This window comes from Embiotoca jacksoni, unplaced genomic scaffold, assembly GCF_022577435.1.
Source record: "Embiotoca jacksoni isolate LCO1_2020_lvr unplaced genomic scaffold, fEmbJac1.0.p SCAF_3, whole genome shotgun sequence".
Lineage (NCBI taxonomy): Eukaryota > Metazoa > Chordata > Actinopteri > Embiotocidae > Embiotoca > Embiotoca jacksoni.
In genome coordinates this window covers 24680216-24707947 of record NW_027185381.1, presented here as the reverse complement: position 1 = coordinate 24707947, position 27732 = coordinate 24680216, and the positions used below count along the sequence as shown (strand labels likewise).

At 42.3% G+C, this 27732-nt stretch overlaps 1 protein-coding gene across 4 annotated transcripts; it reads left to right on the top strand.

Moving 5' to 3' along the window:
- Nucleotides 1-856: 856 nt before the first annotated feature.
- Nucleotides 857-25895, top strand: bmal1a (basic helix-loop-helix ARNT like 1a). 4 transcript variants are annotated; one of them, XM_069163629.1, is made up of 20 exons: nt 857-967; nt 7997-8187; nt 9210-9273; nt 10482-10629; nt 11064-11084; nt 11317-11349; nt 12049-12078; nt 12775-12932; nt 13326-13405; nt 13888-13980; nt 15163-15280; nt 15902-16051; nt 17679-17925; nt 18373-18479; nt 18613-18763; nt 19617-19696; nt 19808-19916; nt 20513-20606; nt 21255-21348; nt 21437-25895. In XM_069163629.1, exons 3-20 carry the CDS (start codon nt 9228-9230, stop codon nt 21592-21594), a joined length of 1917 nt encoding a protein of 638 aa, XP_069019730.1. In that variant the 5' UTR covers nt 857-967; nt 7997-8187; nt 9210-9227; the 3' UTR covers nt 21595-25895. The 4 variants fall into 4 exon arrangements, with proteins under 4 accessions (XP_069019730.1, XP_069019731.1, XP_069019732.1 ...); XM_069163630.1 differs by lacking the exon at nt 857-967 and adding an exon at nt 1140-1233; XM_069163631.1 differs by lacking the exon at nt 857-967 and adding an exon at nt 1341-1494.
- Nucleotides 25896-27732: the final 1837 nt, after the last annotated feature.

Here is a 27732-nt window from a genome sequence, read left to right as displayed (position 1 = left end):
CGAGGAGCATGTATGAAAATGTTACATGGTGCATTTTTATGATTACATTTCTGTTTATCTATTTTTATCACAAACACAGGAGATCATCAGGGACCCGCAACTATTTAATTTAATTTTTTTTTTCATGTGCAAACAGATTATAGTCTTTAAAGTGAAATGACCAACGAGGTAAAACAAATAAAAAAATAAAAAAACAGCAGGTGGCGCCAACGTGCGACGTGATGGAAAATATCTTATGCTCTCGATGTGTAAAGAAGTTACACAACTTTGAAAAAAATATGATTCATAAAATTTTGAATGACAAGTTAACGTCACCGTCTTTACAGGTGAAAAAAAAAATGCAAGTAGAAATTCAGAGTAAACGAGCAGAGAAACACAATATTCCTCCGCAGTCTTACAAAACATTACAATTCAAATATATATATATATATATATATATATATATAAATATAACAATTCTGCTTTTTTTTTTGTTTTATACTTTATTCTATTCACATTTAATATACATAATTAAAAACACGAAAAGGTCAACGTAAAACTATTTAAAGTATCAAAATACAATGTAAGTCAATTAGGCGCCGGACCAGGTCGTGATGTAAGGGCGGCCTCGTATGCAGTGTTCTCCTCGCACGCACGTTCACACGCAAGCTACCCCCCCCCCCATTCCCTCTCTCCCCTCCCCCCACCCCCCCGCATTCCGTTCTACTCCGGCAATTCATTGGTCAAACGGCACGTCCGTCATATTTTCCCCCAGCCTCAACTCGCACTCCGATTGGCCGCGGGGGTGCACCCGCGGCGGCGGCCCGAACGCGATTGGTTGGAAAAACTAGGTTAGTGGTCCGACAAGGCAATGACGGTGAAGAGAAACTGGGTCACCGATTGAAAATCGTTTATGTCACAGCTCCGTGTTGCTTATTACACATTACCAGCGGCTTTAAATGGAGAGGCTAATGTCACCGGATCTATTGTGAGTACCCGCCGCTTCTTTCCTTTTTCCTTTTTTTTTTTTTTTTTGTCGTCCCCCATCATTATTGCACATCTTGTGACTTTAGCGATCCGTCGATGGGAGGTGTTGTGTTTTTTTTTTATTTTATTTTCCCGGCGCGGGACGAAGGGGGGGGGGGGGGGGGGGACGGGACGTTAGCTCCGCTAGCAGCTGGATGCTAATATCAGCCAACGGGGACGATAGAGAGAGAAAAGAAAAAAAAAAAAAAATGCTGTTGTGGATTAAAGGTGTGTGGAGGTGGAGGGGCGCCTTTAAGGATGTATGTCATACGCATGTCAAGCCGTTACCGGAGGTGGTGGTGGTGGTGGTGGGAGGTGGAGGAGGAGGGGGGGGTAAGTGCCGGTCCGCGGACAATGCTCCGGTGCTAGCTGCCGCTAGCCTTCCAGAAACAGGCCTCCCTCCGGTTGGGCATCTCACGGGTTCTTCGACAGCATCCATCCCGCCTGAGATGAGCTCCTGAACCCCCCCCCCTCCTCCCGGCACGTCGCGTATGTCTTCAAATACCACCGCGACAGAGACCCCCCCTTTTGTTGTTGTTGTTGTTGTTGTTTTTAATACGAAAACCCCGTCTGGTTGTGAAAATAATCGTGTTTTTAAGCATTTTGCGGTGTTGTGGTGGTGGTGGAGGGGGGGTGGTGGAGGAGGGGGGGGGGGATGTGGCGACCCTGCAGTCTGCGCAGTGGTTACCCCCCCCCCCCCCCCCCCCCCCAAAAAAAAAAAAAAAGATGAGCTCGATATTGGGTTGCATTGTGCAGCAGGAACAGATACTACCGTAAAGACTGTTGTAAGGGAGGAGGAGGAGGAGGAGGAGGAGGTGGGGGGAGGAGGTGGTGGGAGGGGGGGGGGGGGCTCAAGGAACAACGGGTTCCCATGAAGAGGGGGTCCTCCGGCGGGCTCCCTAATTGGTCAGAGACGTACTCGCTTTCAGGACAATACTTTTCCTACGAGGAGAGCAGGATCTTTATTGATCTATTTGGGGGATAATTGCTGTGAAGATTTGGCCATTTTTTTGATGTACGTGTGTTTTTTTTAATGTTTATTTTCCCTTTCTATATCGTATTATTATGTGTTTTGCAACTTGTATTTTTCTAATGCAAATATGTTTGTTTTTTTAAATCACTTCTGCTTAAATCTATCTCTGCCGTCTTCTTGCCTTTTACTGCAGGGCTATCAGTAGTTAATGTATTAACCTTTCCGTGACACAAAAGACATCTGCTTTGAACTTCAGACTTTTTGTCTTTCTTTTTTTTTTTATTTTCGAAACAGGTAGTAACCTACACTAGTGCTTATCTGTACCGATGTGTTGCCATGAAGGCATTTTGATAACAGAAGTTTGTGGTGATGATTCAGCAGGGCTGTGGTTGTTTTATACATTTACTTCTAAAGGAAATCAAGTTTCCATGACTAGAAATAGTGTAAAAGGTTAATGAGATGAGGAAAAAGTGAATTGGGGGAAACATTAAGAAAACAACGGTCTTGCTTGTCTGCCTCACTATGACTTATAATGTATAATATGATTTTTTTTTTTCTTCTTCTTGATTTGGAAACTTGGTGAGTCATGCATTATAGAGGTCAGTGAAGCACACATTATTGGTCAGGAGGAGTCGGTGGTATTCTTCTGTAGAGCATCCAAGACTTTTTGGTAGGGATGTTAGGCTATAGTTGGATGTTGGGCTACTACGTTGAGTCAGGTGATTTTTTTATTTTTAATTTTTTTTTTTATTTGTAGCATGAAGTGTCTCTGGTAACATAATTTTTCCACTTGGGTCAGCTCGGTATACTCTTCTTGCTGATTGAAATAAAATAGATATCTCCGCACGGCCTATCTGCCCGTTGCTGCTAACGATCGGGTGTCTCAAAAGTTTCCTCGTATGTCATCAAATTATTGTTTACCGAGGTATTTATTCAAAATATAGTGATTTGATGCTTGCCGTTTGTGTCATTTAGCCACAAATGACCGCTGCTTGACATGTCAAATTCTAGCAATTTTCTCGATTGGGTGGATGAGATCACCCTGACGCTTTTTCTTCGAACAGTAGGCTTTGGCTGTTTCCAGAGGAACCGACCCAAGTAAATGAGATACTTCGGTGACGGTGTTATACGTTTTTTTTTTTATATATATATATATATATATAAAGACAAATGCACGTCTCTGCGGGGCAACACTGGTGTTTTCAATCATTGTGGCTGGTTAGACTTCACTTTCCGACATGTTGTTAGGCTAAGTGCTCATTTGGGATTCATGTGAACTGACCAAAATCAGAAGTAGTGAAATTAATTTTCAGGTTGTCATTATCCACCTTCCTATTGTTGTTGTTTTTTATGATGCTGTCTTTCACTTCACTTTCAAAATGCATCACCACAACAGAAGCGCTTTAATTGTACATCTCCGGCCGTTTACTCTTTCCTTCCCTTGCGTTTTTCCTCGATATTTTCCTTTTTACTTGACATGGAAGTGTTTTTCTTTGTCTGTGAGGTGTATAGATTGCGTTGAAAAGCAGGGAGAACGAGAAGTAGCATCGTTTGGGGGTCGTAAGCGTGGATTGTTCATTGTACAAAAAGTAAAAAAAAAATAAAAAAGCTGTAAATTCACAGCTTCAATCGGACTGAACTTACAGGACAGGATATTAACTCACGATGGGGGAAAATAGATATACATCTCATCCCCATCCTTATTCAAATTAATAGGCATTTTAGTGTAATGGCACCTTTTCGGATTAATAACTGCAATTTTCCCCGTCCAAACTGGAGAGCCGGTGTGATGCCAGTGACGTCTGTAGATGCCACTTGGAGGTGCTGGTTGGTGGGTTTTGTTGCCTTCGGACAGCCGGGCTCGTTACTTCACCCCCGTTTTCCCACCTTGAAAGCGAAGCGAAGTTACTCGGCCGTTGACGGTAGCTTCATATTTATGTGTCGGTGTTCTCATTTGAACCAATTTGCCAAAGTGGGAAGCTTTTCCTTTTAAGTCTCGAGATGTTTTTGCGCGAATACGGTCGTGCTCATCCTAAACTTTAAAACCACATCGTCATAAAAGTAGTATATCCGGAGGAAGGCCCTCGAGGAAAAAGGGTGAACGGCATAAATAATCATAACCAACCAGCCGTGTCCAGTTAAACCAGGCAGGAAAATGGCCTAATGTCTAATACCGGATTAAAAAAAAACAAAAAACAATTATTGGCCTTATGACAAATCATCGACATCCTGCCACCCTGTAAACACAGACACGACCCTCCCGCCGCTTATGTAGTTGAGAAGATGTGACGTCTTGTGGAAAAACACAATTAGGAAGTACTGTGTTTCAGCCCTCGCACATCTACGGCAGATGCAAACAAGTGGTCGCACCCTTGACTTATTGCCTCAATACCTGCCACCCCTTACTTATTCTGAGAACCTGGACTTTGGTGACCTCAGATACAGTCATTCCCAGTATATAGTCCCTCCCTAGTTCAACATAAACAGAGGTTCAGCATAGGAATGAGCCGGTGTGAGTGTGCGTAGCTTTAAGCTACACATACTAGTATATCAAGTTTCGGTGATGACGGTCATTCGGTATATTTCCTATTGTCGGGTGCTCGTCTTAGGTTTTAGTGGCGCGTCTGACTTTTGTCAGTTCCCAATCGCATAAGTGATTTATTAACACCTTGTGGAAATTGATTGATTGATTGATTGATTGATGAATGAAACGGCGAGCTGCTTCGTAGTCGGAAAGCTGTTACACACCGACTGCACCCTCGGAAATAAAAACGGCTCATTCGTGTTACTACAACCAGAAAAAAAATATATAAACACCACATTTTTGACCTCACCTGGTTCCATATTTAATTTTATTGCAAAATGTAGATCGTAAAAATATCAGGGGGGAGCTCCAAAAATATGTTTAGTGCACGTGTTTTGAAGGACGACGTCGTCACGTCAGGACCTGCCAAAATTTCAGTTACGCCGGCGATGACAGGTGACGGATGTTTAGACGCGCTCGACGGACTTCCCCTCTGCGGCCACGCTTGCCGTGCCGTGACGCCGGTACTACGAGTCAAATATGCGGATCGTAGCGTACTGCGGGTTTTGCCTCGTGATTTATTTCCCAACCCGTCTTGCGCGTAGCAGAAGCAGTTAACATTTTTAGACGAGTGTGACCTTGTTGTTAAGAAACCCAGATGAGGAGGAATTCACAGATATCTTGTGTGTGTGGAGCAAATTTAGTGAGCCATTTCATCGTGTTTACTTTTATGAGGGCTGTATATTAGCTGGATCGTCGGTTACCATGGATACCAATATTGCAGAAAGGAATTCTCCGAATTTATCCTCGAAGGTAGATTTGAAGTCACTAAAGCAAGTGACACCTTTTTTTTTTTTTTTTTTTTTTTTTTTCCCCCCTCTTGAATATAGTATAATTGTGAACGTGCACATTTATAGGCTGAACTGCTTATAAAACTGTTGTAAAAGGATTTTTTTTTTTTTAATTTTGTTTGGCAAACACAAATAGACAAAAACGTGTCACGTCTGTTTTGTTTTGTTGTTGTTGGGTTTTTTTTAAGACCTACATGTATTCATAATATATACATATCCCAGTTGACCAAGGAAAGGCCATCATTTCAAAAATCAATAGATCATTCAAGCAAAAATTGTTGATATTTTTGGTCTGCAGAGCTGGGCTGCAGTCGCTCGGCTTTCAGCGGCACGCCGGCGTCCGCTCACACTTTGCATTAAAATGTATGTGGGACGATTAAGTCATTGGCGAGCAGCTGCGCGAGAGGCGTTAATGGAGCCGCACTGCAGTGTTTTAAATGCGGCAGGGTGAGGACATGTGACCGCATGCCGCACATTGTATAGCTTTTTCTTTTTTGACAGTTTGTGTTAGTTCCCTTCTGCTGCTGAAAACGGAAGCAATCACAGGCGTGACTTTAAACCAAAACCAAAAGCAAAACAGGAGCTGAAAAAGGCTAAAATACATCAAAAAAATAATTAAAAAAAGCAAGAGTCGGGTGAAAATTCTCTTTGGATTAATCACCGTAACACTTATTTGATTCCTTTGTTCATGTGACACTATTGATAAGTGTAGTTTTAAAGAGGCTGGCTTTAAAGATTTTAATATCTTTAAAAGTTAGCTCCGCCCATTCCCCGTTGGAACAAGCGCTGCCGGGCGACGATGGAAAATGTGTTGCTAGGCGTGCGCCTTTTTGTGTTTCTTCACCACGGACACACTGCTTATTCTATTAGTAATACTTGAAATATTTCATCAGTGGGCTTAACTACTATTGTGTCACCTCATTTGGGTTGTAGTGACTCAACAGAGTTTTTATTTAGATAAAAACACACGAGGTTATTACTTTAAACTTAAATGTAGGTCAAACAGCAAAGTACATGCATTTGAAGGGTTTCTAGTGTAATACACAAAAAAACATATCAGCAGATATGTGGCTTAACCTCAACAGTAGAGAGAGTTTGATGCGGTCAGCTTCAGTGTTAGACGCTGAGGGTCCACCACGGAAAAATTAAATAAAGTGACATATTTCAAAAAGCTTGTGTCTTTTAAATGCAACAAATGAGCCAAACTACAGCGACAGAATTTCTCTACTTTCCACGAAAACAAATTTATTCTCAAGAAATCCAGCTGATAAAAACCTATTCGTTGTATTTTTTTTTTTAATGTACCACATTTATCACCAACATAACTGAATTTTCAGAGATGCTTTTTTTTTTGTTTGTTTTTTTTGCACTATTTAATTGTTATCAACACTTTTTTTTTTTTTTTTTTTTTTTTCTTAATTGTGAAATTTTTAATAGTATTGCTTTGACACCGGTTTCAGTATTATTATTTTTTCTATTTCCCCCCTCCTCCCTTCCCACTTTTCCAAAACCGGTTCCATCCCCCTTGGTCGCGGTTGGACAGATTTTGGCGGCCGACTCGGTGCCTTGACGTTTCCCTGGTTCGCGAACAGGCTTCGCCGGCTGCTTTCCCGGCTGGTCGCGGGTGGGTGTGCAGAGTGTGGAAACAGGGGAACGGAGCTGAGTGGCTTGCTGACTCACTGATGAAGCAGAAGTAGGTGGTGGATGGAAATTGAGGGCTGGCTGGGTTTGAGACCACAGAGACTGGCTGACCCAGTTTCCACTCCGGCACCAGTTCCTTTCAATGTTCAATCATGACATAGTGGTCCCCCCCCCCCACCTCCTCCTCCTCCCCTTCTAGCCCAGAGCTTTGTCCCAGTAAAAGAGAGCCTGTCCTGACCCGGTACTCTGCCGGACGCTTCTTCAACGGGGGGCTTCTTGGGCGTCACTTTTTGTCGACGCTGCACAATTCATTATTAATTTCGCCCACTTGAAGTGTTGTTTTTTTTTACTTGAGAGTGATCCCTCTTGAACTTATTATTTCTTTATTTTCGATTGCAAACCGATGCACGCACCCACCCACCTCCGTAGCTACAGTACCACTGCTACTAGGTCTGAACGACTTCGATCGGAGATGCTTCAGATATCGTCCTTCTGTCCGACAGACCCGTTCGCTCCACCCCGGTCCAGAACAGCAAAATTGCGCAGTCATCACGTAACAAATGAGGATTAAAGCGTGCGTTCGGCCCATCGTAACGGTTCCCGCTACGGAGCCGTCGGCCCGACGTAGTGACAGAAACCAGTATCACGCATCGTATGTTGTTTTTTTTTTCTTTTATAATGCTTGCAAGGCAGCGCCGGTACCTGTTGGAGCCCGTTATCGATTCTCCTCCAAAAAAACGAAAAAAACCCGAGATGACGACTAGAACGGGAAAAAAACATTTAGGCTGACTTCTTTTGACACTGTTCTTTAAATGATCTCAGTGTTCAGTCAGTAAGATTTAAAGTGTTTACATATGTGGCCTTTCAAAAAAAAAAAAAAAAAAAAAGTTTTATATTCTCTGATTTTATTTAGTTTACTTTTTTTTTTTTTTTTTTTTTTAGCTTTGCGTCCGATCCGATTTTGCACTCGGCTGACGGATTTCTCCTCGTCCCTTTCCGCAGAGGTCGACGGGTCGCGCCAGCTGCTTAAGGTATCAGATCGTGTCGGGGCAGGACCGCGTCGGACCGGGTGAAACTGGGTCAGGGCTGAATCCAAACCAGACTTGAGACCAGAACAAAGAACGGAAGCAGGACCGGACCGATCCAGAGCGCGCCGGGCCCGTCCAGGAGGCCTGTTCCAGTTTCCTATCCAGGTAACCGAAAACTGTGTGTGTGTGTGTGTGTGTGTGTGTGTGTGTGTGTAAGGTTCCCACTCGTTTTTTCATTTTTCTTTTTCCAGAGAGATGAATTGGAAGCGAGGAATCTTGCACATCAGTCTGACTCAGAGCAGAATACATTAACAGGAAAATACACACTTCAAGTGACCTATTTCTCTCTTTAGTGCGTTCTTTGCAGATAAATTGAAAGCTGGCTTTTTTATCTTGAGAAACGGGTAATCGGCCTCCTCTGATTGGCCGATGTCAACGGACTCCCATTTTTAAGCGGAGCTCTTTTTTCGTTTTGCAAAATTACAACTAGTCGTCAGTCTGATGAGCCGTAAGATTTTCATGGTGTTTTGCGGGCCGGATAGTAGTGACCGACATCGGTCCCTCTGTGAGGCCTCCAGTAGGTCAACCAAGTCGATATTAGCGAAAATCAATAATGTGCGAAAGAACATCTGTTGGAATTAAAACTACACGTTAAAAAAAAAGAAGAGATTTGTTTTGGTCAATTTAATACTCCGAGAACTCCAGTCGAGTCATTTTTTGTGAACACAAATTGAATCTGATGAAGTTTTATATTCTCTCATTTAAGAATAACTTAACTTCATACAGGTGCAACAGAGCAAAAAAAAAAATAACATCTGTTTGCGTCCTGTGTTTTGTTTTTTTGTTTTTTTCTTAAAGGCTGAAATCTAAATAACATCTAATTAAACACTTGTCTGGGTTGTGAAATTGTTGAAATTCACATCACTCATCTGGAGCACTTGCATTTTATGCCCGTCGCGTAACTGATATAGCTTGACCTAAATTTGCTGGGGTAATAATAACAGTACATCTATACGAGGCAGTTAATGAGACCGTAGTGGCTTTCCTGTTTATCCTGCCCGTGTACTTGACCTAGAAGCTGTGATGTTTGCAATGTGTGTCCAGGCAACAGTGTTATGTTTTTATGTTGTTGTTGTTGTTGTTTTTTCTCCCCACTCTCTAAAAGTGACACGTTTGTGTGTTGACAGTTGAGGGCTCAAGAGTGGATGGAAGGAGATGATTTTAACACAGAGGCTGTGATGAACATCTGTGGTGAGTGTGACGTCATAATGTTCTCGCTTTAAGCAGGCACCATCTGTTAAAACGGCAAATGTTTTCACCCGTCTTTGTGTTTGTCTATCTTTGCCCTTACAAGTTATGCATTTACTCACCCGTGAATTTCCGTCATCTCTTCAGTTGCCACGGAGACCTCCTTGGTTTTGACCATAAACTGCTCACCCCTCAGTTGTTTCTGTTAAATGTGAGTTTTCCCTTCCCACGGTTTGTGTTATTCCTTCTTCCTGTTAAAAGGGAGTTTTTCCTTCTTCCTGTTGGAGGTTTTTGTTCCTGTTAAAAGGGAGTTTTTCCTTCTTCCTGTTTTTCCTTCTTCCCGTTAAAAGCAAGTTTTTCCTTCTTACTGTTGGAGGTTTTTCTTCCCGTTAAAAGGAAGTTTTTCCTTCTTACTGTTGGAGGTTTTTCTTCCTGTTAAAAGGAAGTTTTTCCTTCTTACTGTTGGAGGTTTTTCTTCCCGTTAAAAGGAAGTTTTTCCTTCTTACTGTTGGAGGTTTTTCTTCCCGTTAAAAGGACGTTTTTCCTTCTTACTGTTGGAGGTTTTTCTTCCTGTTAAAAGGGAGTTTTTCCTTCTTGCTGTTGGAGGTTTTTCTTCCCGTTAAAAGGGAGTTTTTCCTCGTGGGAATTGTTGAATTGTTTAGTTCCTTTGTATAATGCTGTAAAGCTCTGTTGTCAGGACTTTACTATATTCATTTCCCTGAATTCTCTTTGGTTGTGATTTGGTGCTACATAGATCAATTGAATTGAAACTTAAAACGATATTTCACGTCGGCAAGCTCTGCAGGCAGATAACGCGACCCGTCCTGTTCTCGCTTTCAGTATTAGCTGGCAGGTTATTTACATACTTGAACACGTACCCAGTGGAGTCATCTGCCCCTCATGATTAATGCTGGAGTGCGTTCGGTCTGGCTCACTTATGCGTGCTATATTTAGAGCAGGCCGTCCTCCGGGTCATTTACATTTTCTTCTGTTGACCCGCGATTCAATTAATATCCATGGGAACAGTCTGCGCGGTACCTCGTCTTTGAGCTTCCTTTTACTTTTGGAGTTCAGAAATCGGGAAACTGTTTTGTTTATTTCTGCTCGTACATGATTGTATCCGCCCACGCTGGGAATACAGCCGTCGGTTATTATTATTACAAACCGCCTGCACCCGATGCCGAATAACAAAAGCCGCCTCTGCCGCGCAGATGACCTGATGGCAGACCAAAGGATGGACATCTCGTCTACAATGACTGACTTCATGTCCCCCGGCTCCACTGACCTCATCTCCAGCTCCATCAGCACGCCTGGCATGGACTACACCCGCAAGAGGAAGGGCAGCACCACCGACTACCAGTAAGGAAACAAAGGAGGAAGGAAGGAAGTTTTTTTTTTTCTTTTCTTTTTAAAGCTCAAAACACGCACAATCAAACCTTTTAATCAAAACATTGAAAGTAGATCTCACAAACACATGAAAGAAAGAGAGAAGGAGGAAGAAAAAAAACGACAACCAAAGAATGAGAATTGAGGACAAAACGGAGGAGAAAAAAAAAAAAAAAAAAGCAATGAAATCAAGAAAGAAAACTGAAAGAAAGTCAGTTTCACAGACATAAAGAACAAGAAAACATGCAGCTTCTTCTGTCCTCGTTCATTCAGCTCACGACTGATTTTACAGTCGACTTCAATCCCTTCTGTAATTGCGACTGTGTTGCTCTACACGTTGTAAATATTTAAAATCTTTCAATACCTCGGTGACAGAAATTGACGAATACATTTGTGTTTCTTTGCAGAATTGATGGCTTCTCGTTCGAGTAAGTACCGACACGACTCGATGGGTTAATAGATCGTAGCGGGTTTTAATGACTTGAATCTGAAATACCAAATGACCCACACTTGATTGTTTTTGCACCGTGAAATATCAAATTAGTCCGGAAAGCGAAAGCTGCTCAAACCCGGTGAACTCCAGTGATTATTGCTCACGTTTTTTTTTTGAACGTGTTTTCCGATCTCCTCGTTGAAACTTCTGTCTTTCCTTCTTTTCAGTGACATGGATCCAGATAAAGACAAACTGGGAAGGTAAGACGTCGATAAAAGCTACAGCTTTAACGCGCGGTGTGGTTTGTTTATTGTGCTATTTATTACCTGCTTCTGATCCACTTTCCACAACTCCCAACTTCAAAGGGTGGTTTTATCCAAATTATATAAAAAAAATAATAATAATCTTCACTCGCGTCTAGTCTGTAGGACAACTAACACTTTTCCATCTGTGGACCAATACAGTGGAGGTGAATGGACGTTTTGTCGGTTGTGCTGCGATCACAAGACTCGGTAAATTACATTTACGGGTTGTTATTTTTATTTATTTTTTAAACAGCGTCAAAAAAGGGAAATAAGACAATTTTTAAAAACAACAACCACTTTGCGACCAAGTAGATCAAGACTTTACCAATTTACTGAGGATCAAGTTCAACAAGGATGTTTTATTTTTCATGGCATTACGTTTTTTTTTTTTTTTTTGTACAAACCACTTGCGCTAAATTCGATAGTTCTTGTATTCATAATTTTCATAAATTGCTCAATCAGTAAGGCGCAGTGTTTCTGGAAGGATGTTACGATGCGGAGACCACGAGTGACGTTCAATTCACCTCCTTCGTGTTGGTTTGGAAACAGAAGTCTGAAAGATGCCCTGCATACCTTTATACGTTTTTTAAAATTTTCCCTTCCTCTCTAATATTTCTCCTGTATTGTTTTTTTGCTTTCTCTTTTTCTCTCCAGTGACCAACAGGGCCGGATTAAGAACGCCAGGTATTGAAACTCCTCTTATTTTGTGTGTGTGTGTGTGTGTGTGTGCGTGTCCTTTACCTTTCTAATCTCCCTCTACATGAATTAAATGTCACTCCGTCTGATCCGGCGGGACAGAGAGAGCTTTGTGTAACGAGAAACTTTACACATCGGAGTGTGTAGATCGGAGCGTTATGTGGAACCGAGGCACTGAAAGAGCATCGCTAACGCCGAGCTCTCTTTCTGCCGGAGAGAGAGAACTTCCCTTTTTTTTTTTTTCTTCTTCTTCTTCTTCTTTCTTTTGTACGTAGCCGCTCGCGTCGCCGAGGTTAACGCGGAGGAGCGAGATAGACGTAGGTTGTTTTTTTGTTTTTTTTACGCTTCTGAAGGATGGACCGGAAAAAGACGAGCCGCCTCTTTTTAGAAAACGATGTTTTCTGAGCGCCTCGCTTAGCCGATTCTCTATCGCGGGAGATCAGGCGACGAGGTGACGGATAATTGGCACCGAGCGGGGAACGCAGCCAATCGGGAAGGACGGCTCGATCTCGCGTTTCCTGCCGTCTCTTTCAAACTTGAGCGTTTGTCGTTTTCGTGTTCGGATTCACAGCCAGCAAAACGGAGGGAAACAAAAAAAACAAAACAGACTTGAACCGGTGTCCGCGAACGGATTTGCGGCTTCGTTAACGCTCCTCTTCCTCCTTCCTCCTTCCTCCTCCTCAGAGAGGCCCACAGCCAGATCGAGAAGCGTCGGCGGGACAAGATGAACAGCTTCATCGACGAGCTGGCGTCGCTGGTGCCCACCTGCAACGCCATGTCGCGCAAGCTGGACAAGCTGACGGTGCTGCGCATGGCCGTGCAGCACATGAAGACGCTCAGAGGTCAGAGAGAAGACGAGTTTTAAAACACCGGGGGTCGGGGGGGGGGGGGGGGGGGGGTTAAATAACAATAGAGGTAATAACACCGCCAACATTCAAATATCGTACACAATCATTGTCACAACGCGGGCAGCTTCTTAGGCTCAACTTCCAGGGTTGGTTGGTTGGTTGGTTGGTTGGTTGGTTGGTAATAGAAACGTTTTCACCCTCGACCAATAATCCCGTTAACGTCTAAACGAGTATGGAACTGAATCTAATCCGTATTGAAAACACTAATTCGGAGAGATGAAATTGAACAGCTGTTTATTACTGGAAGGTGGAAGTGTGTGAGGTATTACGGTGTGAATACACTCAGGTGTGTGAGCTGTGCGTGTGTGTGTTTGCTGTTGTGCGCAGGCGCAGCCAACCCGTACACGGAGGCCAACTACAAGCCCTCCTTCCTCTCAGACGATGAACTGAAGCACTTGATACTAAGGGTGAGTCCAAATATCATCAGACATATGTTACAGTATTTTTTTATTTTTTTTATTATTTTTTTTTCCAGCTATAGATATGTTTATAAACAATTCAACAAAATAAACTCAAATAAAACCCAAAGCATAATTTCTCTCCAGTTTTAATTTTTGTACTTGGGACAAAGATACAACTTAGAAAATGATTACAAATAGGAATCCAAATGTAAAACAAACAACAACAACAACAACAAAAGAGAGAAACTAAGGATCAGGGGGATGTTACGGTAGTTTTACGATATTTTTTTCTCATATTCATTTTGTGCTTTTGTTTATTATGACACTCAAAACCTCAATATATATATTTATATTTATAAAGCTGGATTCTACTAACGACCGGTTTAAACATTTGACTGATTTTTTTTTTTTTTTTCCTGTTTATGAAGGAAATATGCTTCTGAAACCTGGTTATTTAAGGCGTTGTTTGTCTGTATTTACTCCTGCAGGCTGCTGACGGTTTCCTGTTCGTGGTCGGGTGCGATCGAGGCAAGATCCTCTTTGTTTCTGAATCGGTGTACAAGATTCTCAACTACAGCCAGGTAAGCCGACGCCGTTTTGCAGCACAAGGAAGTGAAGTCTGTCGTTTGAAGTAGTAGTAGTGAACTAAAGAGAGGCCTCGTAACGGATGAACCGATCAGCTGTAACAAATAAAACCCGCTGACAGGTGAAGCATGATACAACTTTCCCAGCCACAAAAGAAATAAAACACCGCACATAAATTCTCCCAAAATGACCATTAAAGGAGCTCAGCACCTCTCTGGATGTGATTGAATAACAACCGAAGATTATAATCCTCATTTAGGGAGGATTTACTGCTGGGTTGTGTGTATATATATATGATACTCAATGATTCACCTGTCAGTGGTTTTAACGGTGTGCATTTCCTATTTCCACCTCCTGAAGTCCGTGAAATCGTCCTTTAAATGGATGTTGCATTATCGAAGACTTTTTCTATGTTTTGCCACCTTGTACAATAACAACCGTGCTGACCTCGTATTTCCTAAAAGAAGGGAAAAAAATAAAAATAAAGAGGGTAGAAAGGATTTTCACAAATTTCATCACCACCAACCGTCTAATTTTAGCAGCAGATAATCACAACTTTCCTTCTCGGGTTGGACTTTTGGCCCGAGTCAGCGGCGCCGTTTGCGAGTCGAGCTCGCCAGGAACAACTTGTTACACAATGGAACCGGAGCAACGAGGAAGGAACAAGCGTCGACTCCGTGTCGGCGGCGACGGTGATTACGGAAACGCCGCAGGTGCGGGCGTGTAACGCACCTTTTCCACCTTCGGCCTAAAACTCTTCGACGCTACAGTCTTGGCAAAGCAGTCGCTGCCAGGTGACGTAAAAAAAAACAAAAAACACATCACAGTACGGACGTTTATTTATATGTAGAAGTCCTGAACTGTCGCTTTAAGATCTAATCACAGCAGTCGCTACACCGCCAGCCCCAAATTAGATTTGTTTTTTTTATCCAGTTTTGGGAAGCGTAGCTGCACGTACATCGTTACCACGGCAACCCACGCAGGATCGGTTTGGCGACGTCCGGACGCGGCCAAAAATTCGGATCTTGTCCCTAAAGAGGTTGAATTTGGAAAACTAATCCGATTTGCCTGCGGTTTGAGCACAAGCGTTAGAGAATCACGCGTCACTCGAGTTCATTTGCGAGATCACATTTCTTAGGTCATTCATTTTTTGGGGTTTTTCCTCTCTCTCGTCTTAGAACGACCTCATAGGTCAGAGCCTCTTCGACTACCTTCACCCCAAGGACATCGCCAAGGTCAAAGAGCAGCTGTCGTCCTCGGACACGGCCCCTCGGGAGAGGCTCATCGACGCTAAAAGTAAGCAGACGTACAAACACATATTGTTTTTTATTTCTTTATTTTTTTTTTCGTCGAATCAACAATCTGGTTCATGTTGTCCTTCTGGGCGATAACTGCAGCAGTGAAAACTCTCAAGGACTCTTCATGACCGCGATGTGCTAGAATTCACACCTGCCTTTTATTCACAGGATATTTTTTTTTATTTTTATTTTATTTTATTTTTTTAACAAATAAAGAGATAGAAGCCTGGTTGAATATATAATAAATAATATTACTAAAAAACTATCACAAGGAAATCAAAAATTCACAGCTTGAAATAGTTGGAATACATTTTTCTCAAAGGAAGAAACTCCATATTTCAAGACTGCAAACACAGCAGGGAGGTATAATGGGTGAAATGGGGCGTCATTGAAAGCACAGAGAATTGAAAGAACAATTGATTTTGGCTACGAGCTTAAACAGATGATTTTTTTTATTTTATTTTTATAGCACATTTCCCGAATTTGGTAAAAAAAATAAAAAATAAAGGGATGAACAAAAATAAAGAAGTAAAAAGAATCGAGTTATTCTGGCCAAAAAAAAAATTAAATGTATGTATATAGTTACGTTAACTGTGTTTTGTATTTTGTGTATTCGCAGCCGGTCTTCCCGTGAAGACGGACATCACCCCCGGGCCGTCTCGACTCTGTTCCGGAGCCAGACGGTCGTTTTTCTGCCGGATGAAGTGCAACAGGCCGTCCGTCAAAGTAGAGGACAAAGACTTTCCCTCCACCTGCTCCAAGAAAAAAGGTACTTTTCCTCCTCCCAGAAGCCCTTGCAGCAGCAGAAGAGGCTCTCTTACTGTAACATCTCTCATGAAACCGAAAGCCCCCGATTTCCTGTTGTTCCTCTTTTTTTTGTCTATTTTTTTTTATTTTTTTTTTTTAGAGCTACATCCTTATTAGAACAAGGAATCGCACCTCAGCGAGCACGAGAGCTTCGGCGTTGCACAACCGAGGAAGTCTGCCGATACGGCTCATTGCTAAACGATCCGTGGTTTCTGCTAATATTTGAGTAGAACTTTCAATAATGGTAAAAAAAAAAAAAAAAAAAAAAAGGAATTGCTGGCAGATTATACAAAATTCGGGCGCCTCAACATTTTTTGTTTGGCTCATTTGGTTTCTTCAAACGCGCTGATGCGGCATCTGTTATGTTTTTTTTTAATTTTTAAAGGAATTATTCGAGCAAAAATCGACAAAACGATCCTCGTTGCAAATTAGGAATATTAACAAGTGCCGGCGTGACCTCAAATATACATTTTAAAAACGGTTAAGAATAGTAATTTTTTTTGCAGTTGTCGGAACCGGTAAAGTTAAAGTCGGGCACGATCTGCGATATGAAACGAGATATCGAACTTAGACTCTGGATATCACGTTGCATGCTGGGAGTCTTTCTTTTTCTTCCTGCTTTTAAAGGCTGCATTAACGGTAACGTGATGTGATTACCTCTTACTCACCCAACTGTTACGGCTCTTCCACCGTTACCCTTTTACCTGCTTAGTCATTATATCCGCGTCGCTGGTGATTATTAATCAAATTGTCTTCGGCAATACCGGCGTCGTAACGTCGATATCGAGTGCAGACCGGGCGAACGTCACACTCCGCCTGCAGTCGCTGATAAAAACTACCGTCCGTGATAGGATCCATCATCAAGATTGACACGGAAACCGCCGACTGTGACGAGGCTCATTTCAGCTTTTTATTGCGAACTCGACTTGCACGAATGATCTAAGGAGGGGGGGGGGGGGATCAGCGACGCCTCCAGAGAAGGATGTTACTCCTGTATTAAGTGACTAAACTGTAACTAATCAAAAACAGTAAACTGGACAAGTAATTATGGCTTTTTTATTTTTTTATTTAGTGGAGTAATTTTTACATCAGCAATTTTGTCATCTCAGAATAGGCTACACGTGAATTTCTAAAAATGTCAAAATGCTCCAAAGAACGTCTTGAATGATGTTTTTGTCCAAATTATAATGATACACATACACAAAATATATATTTTTATGAGTTTTAATAAATATGTAAATGTGCAGATATTTTGTGTTGTTTTTTTTTCCAAGCGTGACGTCACCCGTCGGTTTGTGAACGGCCGTTGCGAAGCCTCGAGTTCTGATTTTTGTCTGGCGCCATATTTGCTAGTTTGGAGCAGGAAGTGACCGTATAAGGAGCGTTGGTTGAAGCGTAACAAATGCTTGCTGTGGCTCTCTTGTTTTACACCACGTGATCAGCCAGTCAGAACTGGCTTCATAATCCCCAAATCAATCCAGGTTGCATTCAGTTCACTGAATTGTAAAAGTAATTTCCACTTTCTAACCTCCACCCCCCACCCACCCACCCCGCCCCCACCCCATCCCATCTCTTCCCTCCCTTTATAGCGGACCGTAAGAGTTTCTGCACCATCCACAGCACGGGCTACCTTAAGAGCTGGCCGCCCACCAAGATGGGTCTCGACGAGGACAACGAGCCCGACAACGAGGGCTGCAACCTGAGCTGCCTGGTGGCCATCGGCCGCCTGCACCCCCACATCGTCCCCCAGCCCAGCCTGGCGGACATCCGGGTGAAGCCCACCGAGTACGTCTCCCGGCACGCCATCGACGGCAAGTTCGTCTTCGTCGACCAGAGGTGAGACGGCAAAAAAAAAAAAAAAAAAAAAAAATTCAGGCTCCTCAGTTTATCTCTGTTGTCGTTTTCAGAGTCTTTCTGTCTTTGGTCTTGTTATATTTCATTACTTTATACTGAAATATCGATCTATATATATCTGTTTGTGTTTATTCTATATCACCTGACGTTCAGCTCGAGTTGAAAAACGTTGCCAATATTAACTAATGGATGGGTGGATGGATAAAATATGAAATATAATAAAAATGTAAAAATGCACATTATATACAAATAAAAGTAGAATAATATTCAATTAAACTAAATTTAAACAAATTTCTAATGTCGCATTTATAAAAGCTCGACAACTTGTTTTTGCTTCCTACTTTGAGGACGTCTGAGGTGCCGAAGCTGCACGTGAAACATCATCTTCTGTTTGTTTGTTTGTTTGTTTGTTTGTTTGTGTTTGTGCAGAGCCACAGCTATTCTAGCCTACCTGCCCCAGGAGCTGCTGGGAACCTCCTTCTACGAGTATTTCCACCAGGACGACATCGGCCACCTGGCAGAGTGTCACAGACAAGGTACGTCCGCCTCGAGAGGGATATAAAAAAATAAATTAAAAAAACAAAAACAGCTTTAAACCGTCGTACTCACCGTGTACCCCCCCCCCCCCCAACCCAACCCTCCCACCCCCCTCCCCCCGTCGTCCCTCAGTGCTGCAGATGAGAGAGAAGATCAACACCAACTGTTACAAATTCAAGATCAAAGACGGCTCCTTCATCACGTTGAGGAGCCGGTGGTTCAGCTTCATGAACCCGTGGACCAAGGAGGTGGAGTACATCGTCTCCACCAACACCGTCGTGTCGTAAGTATCGTCGCTGGGGTTTTTTTTGTGGTTTTTTTGTTCTTTTAGTGCAGAACCCGAATCGCACACCATTTCTTTTTGACTTTTAGTGCGGAGCGCAGCTAGCCTTAAAAAGTACGTACTGTTGAATGTAGTACGTGAACAACTCGTAAACGTAGACACGCTTCATCGTTAAAAATGCGTTTTGTACTTTGACCCTCCGGGTCGTATCCGTCGCGATCCGTTTGTAGTAAAAAAAAAAATTGTTTTTAAAAGGATGTGATTTGTGGGCGGAGCCTGTCGAGGAGGCGAATCTTCCGCCGCGCAAAGGATTGTGGGTCAGAACAGCGCGAGTGGTGTGCTTTTTTTTTATATATATAAAACATAGGCGTACTACATAGTACGTTACTATGGATCCTGGAACGGAGGGGAGAAGTGTGAAACTCTGGACACCATCTTGGCTACGTAGAGGAAAGGGGGCGTGGCCACTAAAGAATTTTCAAAATAAGGCGTCCTGAACACCTTAAAAAAAAAAAAAAAAAACGTTTCTTTTTTTAACACTTAACTGCTGCTGGACAGAAGAAAATCCGTGTGTTTTATCGAGTGTGTTAAACGGAGGCCACGAAAAAAAAAAAAACACCGCTTTCTGGGGAAACAAAAAAAAAAATGTAAACGCCGCGGCGACGTGTTCACGCGATTAGGTCGTTTTCCGGTCCAAATTCCTAGCGAGAGACCCAACATGTAAAGAGCACTCGTGTGTGTACTGAGGGACGTATGTTATTTGGAAAACGATTGTGGGATAATTTAAACTCTCAGACGCACCACATTAACACGTATGTGTGTTTTGTTGTTGTTGTTTTTTTTATCTCTTCAGGTGTCCCATGATGGAGGGATCAGATTACCCTCAATCCGCCATCTCTCCGCAGAGTATGGACAGCGTTCTAACCTCAGAAGGTAAAACGCTTCATTCACACACACACACACACACACACACACACACAAACACACACACACACACACACACACTCACCCCCCCCCCCTCCCCTCCTCCTCCCGGTCGGTTAGGTGGCGGCAGGCGGGCGCTGCAGACGGTGCCGGGCATTCCCGGCGGCACGCGAGCCGGAGCCGGGAAGATCGGACGTATGATCGCGGAGGAAGTGATGGAGATCCAGAGGTCAGTTAAATCTTCGCTCTTCGATCTTTTAAAAAAAAAAAAAAAAAAAAAGTATGAGACAATAAAATATGAGAATCATGGCGTGTTGTGTTCAGTGTAGAAGTACATACGGTGTGTTGACTCTCCGGGCTCTCATGCCCAGGTCTCGTACGGCCAGAATAACACGCATCGCCCCCCCTCTTGATCGGTGTGATGTTTTCTCATCGTCACGGCAACGCCGATAATTCTCTCTCCTCTTATAGTTTATTCTTAAAATATATTTTTCTTATCATTTTAGTTGTTCTGTTTTCTAAATCAGATTGACGTTTAAAAAGAGAAGGTAGTTTTTCACACACACACAATGAGAATGGACGTTTTATTTATTTATTTTTCAAAAGAAGAGACATTTTAAATGTCTTAATACACATTTTGAGGGGTGGCGAGAAATAAAATTGCAAAAAAATGAATTGCTCGTAGGTCACTTGTCTTCTGGATTTTTTTTTTTTTGTACCTCTTGATAAAGTTGAAGAGTTATTTAAATTTTAAAATAATATGAAGTGTATTTCAAGATGCACCAATATCTTTTTTTTTTTTTTTTTTAATTTCTCTCCCATCAGGATTCGAGGCTCCTCCCCCTCCAGCTGTGGCTCCAGCCCTCTGAATATTACCAGCACCCCTCCGCCCGACACCTGCTCCCCGGGAGGCAAGAAGGTACACACACACACACACACACACACACACACACACACACACACACACACACACACACACACACACACACACACACACACACACTGACTAACAATCTTTTTCTTATATTAAGTATTACACCAATATTCCAAATATTCCACGTTTGACATTTGGCTAGATATTAATATCGAGTTATTGCGCCACATTAAAGAAATATGATGTTAGTTGAGTAAAAGTATGTCTTTGAAGTCATATTTATTAAACCAGTTTGCATCAGAGCCTCATTTCATTTTTTTTTTAATTGTTTTTACTACCATGACTTTTTTTTTTTTTTTTTTTTATCAGAAAAACTTCAGTTTTGAGAGGAGGCTTTGATTTTTAAATTTTAATAACTTGAAACTATAATTAGAAAACGAAGTAAAGAGTGTCGACCTGTTCCTTTTAAAGACACGTTAAACTCTCTCGTATGGCGTTAAGCTTTTGCCGTGACGACCGGGCCCGTCTTTCCCATGAGCCCCCGGCGTCCGCTCTTTGTGCACGAACAAAGATGTTATTTTTGAGGACGGGGACGGAAAACCACGTCGAGCTCAGACCCCACCCCCCCCCCCCACCCCCCACCCCCCGACACTCGCAGTAAACCCGATACCGTTCGTTTGCCGCCTCTCGTAGATCCAGAACGGCGGGACACCCGAGCTGCCGAGCACGGGGATTATTCCCGGACCCGACTCCGTCGGCTACCCTTACTCCAACCAGTCCATCATGAGTGAGTCCAGCAAACAAAAACACGCCGTTTTCTTTTGGTTTTTTTGGTTGTTTTTTTTGTTGTTCTCATTTATTTCTTTCTGTCTCAGGCGACAACTCCCACCTGAGCATAGACATCATGGACGATCCCGGCTCGAGCAGCCCCAGCAACGACGAGGCGGCCATGGCGGTCATCATGTCCCTGCTGGAGGCCGACGCCGGCCTCGGCGGCCCCGTGGACTTCAGCGACCTGCCGTGGCCTTTGTGAGGAAACGCTTTCGAAAGGGAACGATCCGGAGCCGCCGACGGAGGGAGTTCGGTCCGACGGACTTCTTAGCTGCCATGTTTTTCCTGCGCCCTTACGACTACACTGTAAAAAAACAACAACAACAACAACAACAAATGCTCATCTTAACAAACGAGGTCTGTAGAAGGAGAAGAGACTTGACTTCCGGCCGACTGTTCTGTTCATCATTCCCTGTAGGTCGGCTTCGATCGCGCAACGGGACGATTTTCCACGTCGATCCTTATTCCAAAACGACGAGTTGTTTGTGAGCCAATTTTTTTTTTTTTTTTTTTTTTTTTTTTTTTTTTAAACAGTGTTGGCCCTGCAGATCGGGCACCCACTGCACACACACACCCCCCCCCCCCGCTCACACACACACACACACACACACACCCCTTCCCTCGGCATCGCCACGGTGACGGACGGAAAACACACGGCTCTCGGACGCCTGACGTCCGACCACGAACCGACACGCACGGTGACTCCTCAGACGTTTCACGGACAGTTTTCCACGTGTGGGGAGGCGGGGTGGGGAGGGTGGGGGTGTTGGGTGTAGGGGAGCGCTTGATTTCTGCATCCACTGTCGTCGTCCCCCCCCCTGCCCCGCCAACCCCCCAACAAAAAACAAATGGCCGCTTTATAGTCGGTCGACCACCAAACGCAGGAAGCAAGACTCAAGACCAGGACCTTTGTTCCCCACTGAAGTATTTAAATTAAGAGAATTTGTTTTTTTTTATTATTTTATTTTTATTAAAGCCACCTTGCTGCTAGCCGCCTCCCAACGTTAACAACTTCTTCTCCGAGCTGCTCATCTTCGTCGAAACTAAATTCTCCCAGAAAAAGTAGAGCGGATTCTGTTTGTTTCAAACTTTTAGTTGAAAAAGACGAAAACAAAAGTTTTAAACAAACAAAATAGAAAAAAAAAATACCGTCGTAAATGACGACGGCTGTCGCTCAGTAGAGAGTCTTCACAAGTCCAAGACAAACCGGCGCAACAACCTGACCTCGATTAGTCATTTTCAAAAAACTTAAGGATCATTTTTATATATGTGTATATATATATATGTATATATATATATATCTAAAATGCTGTCAATCTAATCAAGACACAAATTGGCAGCCGTTTCAGTTCCAGTCTGCAGAAAAAAAACCTTCCCAATTTGGTTCTTGTCAACTTTCCAATTTCTATTTCGACCAAACGGCTCAGATTTGAGTTAACAGCGACGCGTTTATCAACCTCGCTCTGTCTCATTGTGTGAAAAGAAAAAAAAAAGAAAAAAGGGTCTTTTGAGGACAGCGAGCGTCATGTGACTCCGCTCTACAAAAACATCAACTCAGTCCGGCTCTGTTTCCGGGGCGATGAGCCGTGTCCCAGTTCTACACCACAGATGACGTAAACGGGGGTTTTGATGTTGTGTTCAGGGACAATCGGTAGGCATCCTTTAAAAAAAATAAAAAAATATATATATAATAATTCTCCCAGAATGCAATAGATAAAAGAAGAAGAAAAAACTTGAGCGATTAGCCCTGGCCCCCAGGTGCATGCTGGGGATGAGGCTTTCAACCTTTTTGAAAGGATTAGATGGCAGGATGAGTCTGAAAAGGTCAGTCGTTTCCCAGAAAAAAAAAAAAAGCCCGAGTTGGACCTGCGAAGACCTCCTTCTCTTTCTGTCGGAGCGCGACGCTCCGGGCGACAAAACGGAGGTCCCGACTTGAAACGGAGAAGAAAAGAAAATTAAAAAAAAAAAAAAAAGACGGTTATCTGGTGGGATCGGCGGCAGCTTGGCGTGCAGGTGCGTTTTCACGCAATGCACCCCCCCCCCTCCACTTCCACCTCCCTCCCCCTCCCCTAAAAAACACAAACAACCTGAGATTAATCCAAGTGCTCCTCCATGAGGAAATGTTCTTCACTGCCATTTTACCTGAGGACAGCTTCCATCCCAGGTGAACACATGCTGGACGGCTACATGGCATCAGCTCGCTAATATATATATATATATATATATAAAGTATTGGTCACAGGGTCTCCACCTCATCGTCCCTCCTCCCTGAAACGGTCACAAAAATCCTGTTTTCTCAGCAGCAGAAAGCGGACCCGGGTTTTTTGTGTTGTTTTTTTTTGGTTTGTTTTTTCATGCTGCACCGACCCTGAGGACCTTTTTATTTTTTTTTCCGCCTTTTTGTCGACACTTGGGGTCGAGTTCAGCCCCTCCTCCCTAACCAACCACCCCCCCCCCTCAAAAAAAAAAATATAGGAAGTTGTTTGGACGTGGGTTTGAGAGAGAGAGAGAGAAAAAATACCTCTTGATTCTTAATTTCTCTTCATTTTACTGCAGAAATGACACATTTACGGTTATAAAAAAAAAAAAAAGACTTTTTTGTTTTTGTTTTTGTTTGTTGCTCTGTTTAGTACTAAATAGTGCACGTAACTGTCAATGCAAACTACCTTGTTGGCTCCGAGGGCTGAAAATAAATGTGTGTGTGTGTGTGTGGGGGGGGGGGGGGTCGTAGAAGCAGATCGTAGAGACGGGAAACGGGGATTCAGCGGACTTTGTAAAAGAGGGCGGAGCCTGTTCTTTCGACCGCGGTCGGGACGGACGGACGGGACGGACGGACGGACGGAACTCTTCATTTCGGTGTCCGTTTGATTTTTTTTTTTTTGGGGGGGGGGGGGTTTCTCTCCATGATGATGAAGTTATCCTCCGACACGACCTCTTCGCCCTTCGCCCGGCTCGCCTGCCGCCTTTTAACGTCGGAGGAGGAGGAGGAGGAGGAGGAGGAGGAGGAGGACAAGAGGAAGAAGGAGGAAGAGGAGGGAGCGGCAAAGAGTCCCCGACTGATGATTTTTTTTTTTTTTTTTTTTTTTTTTTTCCCCGGGCCACAGTTCAATTCAAGCGGACCAAAATCTTCAAAATACAGTTTCTCTTCTTTCCCCCCCCCCCAAAAAAAAAAACAATGTCGACGGACGGCAAAAAAAATGTTTGAAGCATTTCATGAAATGTATTTGAAAATGTATTCATAGCCTGAAATATGAGATTGTACTCAAAGGAATTGTAATTATGGACGACAGGAAGACCAGAAACTAAACTGACGGTGAACTAAATAGAAATTATTCCCAACAAAAACAAAACAAGAAAATATAAAATTATATTTACCTGGGATTTTTTTTTTTTTTTTTAAATAAAAGCTTTTATTACATGTCCCAAACTATATTGGTATTGCATTATAGATCTGCATATTTAAACTTGCCCTGCTTTATAAATGCAGGTTCGGCCTCACCAAGCCTCCATCGAGATCCAGCCATGTTTGGAAAACAAACACAAAACGTGCTGCTGTTCTTCAAAGATTTCATATTATTGGATGGAATTATATTCGTTCGCAACGCGATAAGAGCTTTCTTAATCCGGGAGGCTGGAAATGATGCAACTCCTATTTAGTTTTGTTACAACATGAATAATAAAAAAAAATGTTATTGTGTATTAAGATGGAGAAATAACTGGGAAAATGTGTAAAACGCCTGAAAACCCCGTTTTCTTTATCGGCTTCTGAACTCAAACTTTTTTTTTGGTTTGTTTTGTTTTGTTTTTTTTGCCAAAGTTGGAACAAAGTTCTTAAGATTGAAAACATTTCTGAATTTTGATTTCCTTTGTGCTCTTCTGATGACTCGAGCTCGCTTGGAAAAATTTTGTAAGGCATCAAGTACCAATATTTAAAACTAATAATAACACTCAAATATTAAGAAATAAAACCCTTTTATTTTTTTTTATTGTGGTTGAAGATAGAGAGAAAAGTTTTTTTTTTGTTGTTTTTTTTTAAAGGTCGGCGAGATTCATTCAAAGATTCAAAATTGAAGTCTGTTTACGTTTACTTTCCATATGGGCAGAAAGTCTTTCACCTCTAACTCGATATCATCCAGTTGTTTTCTGAAAAACTCTGCAGCCCTTTTTGGCTCCACCCTCAAAAAAAAAGAAAAAAAAAAAAGGACTGCCAGGCTCCGCCTCCTTCGTCCTCCTCCAATCGGGCAGCAGCCGGCGAGGTCGCCCCCCCCCCCCCTTTCTGTATCTGTTCTAGTGGTTTTTCTGTTTCAATGTTTTTACGCTACACACTACAATAAAGTGTTCCCCTTGTTGATATACCCCCTCCCCCACCTGACAATAATGTATCAAATCTTTAAATATTATCATGTTAAGAGTATACTTTATGCAAATATATATGAGTATGATGAGTGTATTGTATGTATCAGCAGTGAAATATTTTTAAAATAAAATTATTTGTTTCTGTCATCGAGGGTTGGGCCATGTTTCCGCCGTCCGGTGGATCTTCTTCTTCTTCTTCTTCTTCTTCTTCTTCTTCTTCTTCTTCTTCTTCTTCTTCTTCTTCGTGTTCATTCATAACTCTGCTTCACACCTGATCGGTTCTCTCAGCCAATCAGTGCAGCCCGCCGGTATTTTTACACGATGTTGCCATGCAACTGCAGGAAGGAAAGGTTGCACGTCCGCAGGCTTATTCACTACACAGGCAGCTGAATGGAGGTCAGTGGACATAACACACACACACACACACACACACACACACACATACACACACACAAGCAAACACACACACACACACATACACACACACAAGCAAACACACACACACACACACTTCAGGACAAATAAAGCTCGAAAAAGAGCTCATAATTGCTGGAAAAACAACATTATTAAATGTTTTTCTTTTCATATAGTCTTAAAAAACAACCTCAGAGATTATTCAGGGTTTAATTTTGTTTCTTTAAGCGTGAACATCCACTTTGAAGCGATGCATTAAATATTCATAGTACAGTAAAAAAAAAAAATGCGAATGTATATTTAATCTCCTAATTTCCATTTCTGAGTCAGGTCCTTTCCAGTTATGCGACATTTCTTTCATCCTTTGCCAAACTTTTTTTTTTAATTTTTTTTTTTTAAAGTCCTGGTTTAAAACTTGAAAACATAAAAGTTGTGCATCTTATCAGATGAGAAGGACTCGCAAAACAGCTTCTAAATCTAAAGGGACCCCAAATTATTTCCTATAAAGGGCCGGAAATTAATGTAGAAAAATATTTATGTTCTGTAAAAAGTATGTCTTTGAAGTGTAAAATATGTAACAGAAAATTAACATTTTAAAGGTAAAAGATTCAGAGTAAATACAACTTATCTGCTTCATAGTCATTTTATTATTTTGCAGAAATTGTGTCAAAAACAGTCGTCCTGCAAATTCTTTTCCAAATGTATATGCACGAAAATCAGCAGGAAATTTGACTTTTGATATTTTGGACGATGTGCTATAGTATGACTTTTTTTTTTTATCATATTTTGGACATTAAAAAACTGACTTTTTTGTACTATTTGTGACGACGTACTACAAATATGACTTCCGTTCAAATTTTGTCAGGCAACACAACAGAGCAGTTGTCAGTGTTGTCGTCTCACAGTCTTAAAGGTCTGTGGTTCGATCCCCGCCTGGGGCTTTGTATGTGGGATTTTCATTTTCCTGTAAAAGTAAAATATGTCGTCCAAAATATGGACAACTAACTTATGCATGTAGTCGTAAATGTGACAAAGTCACACTCCAGGCGAGAACATGCGATCCTCCACAGACAGAGCTCCAAGCCCCTGATTGAACCGAGTACTTCCTGACTGTGAGATGACGACGCCAGCAACAGTAAAGTCGATGCTGCCTTTATTGCACGTTTGTCTGACTTATATAACTTATATGATTTTTAAACGCGTTTCTGTCATTGAGAGAAATGCGAGAGTGATCGAATGGCTCTATGGACTCCGGCAGGCCAAAGACAATGTGATTAAGAGCACCAATTTATAGGATGTTGTCAAAGAGTCTATAAACTTAAAATCAAAAGTTAAAAAAAATTCTACTTTATTTCTTTCCACAACACGCATGGATAACACAAAATGTGATGGATTCCCATTATTAGACCGGTAGCAAACGGAGGTCTGATAATCGATGATATTTGTCTGACAGATAGTTCACTTTTAGGTTTTTATTTGTTTTGAAAAAATGTGAACATTGATGAAGAAATTTTCATTGTTTTTTGAACATTGACTTATAAACTTTTTCATGGAAACAACACGGTGGTTA

Coding starts and splice junctions, on each gene's coding strand:
- bmal1a (XM_069163629.1), top strand. CDS start 9,228: ATGGAAGGAGATGATTTTAACACAGAGGCTGTGATGAACATCTGTG. Junction 12,079..12,774: donor GGCCGGATTAAGAACGCCAG/GTATTGAAACTC, acceptor CCTCCTCCTCAG/AGAGGCCCACAGCCAGATCG. Junction 20,607..21,254: donor GCTCCCCGGGAGGCAAGAAG/GTACACACACAC, acceptor CGCCTCTCGTAG/ATCCAGAACGGCGGGACACC.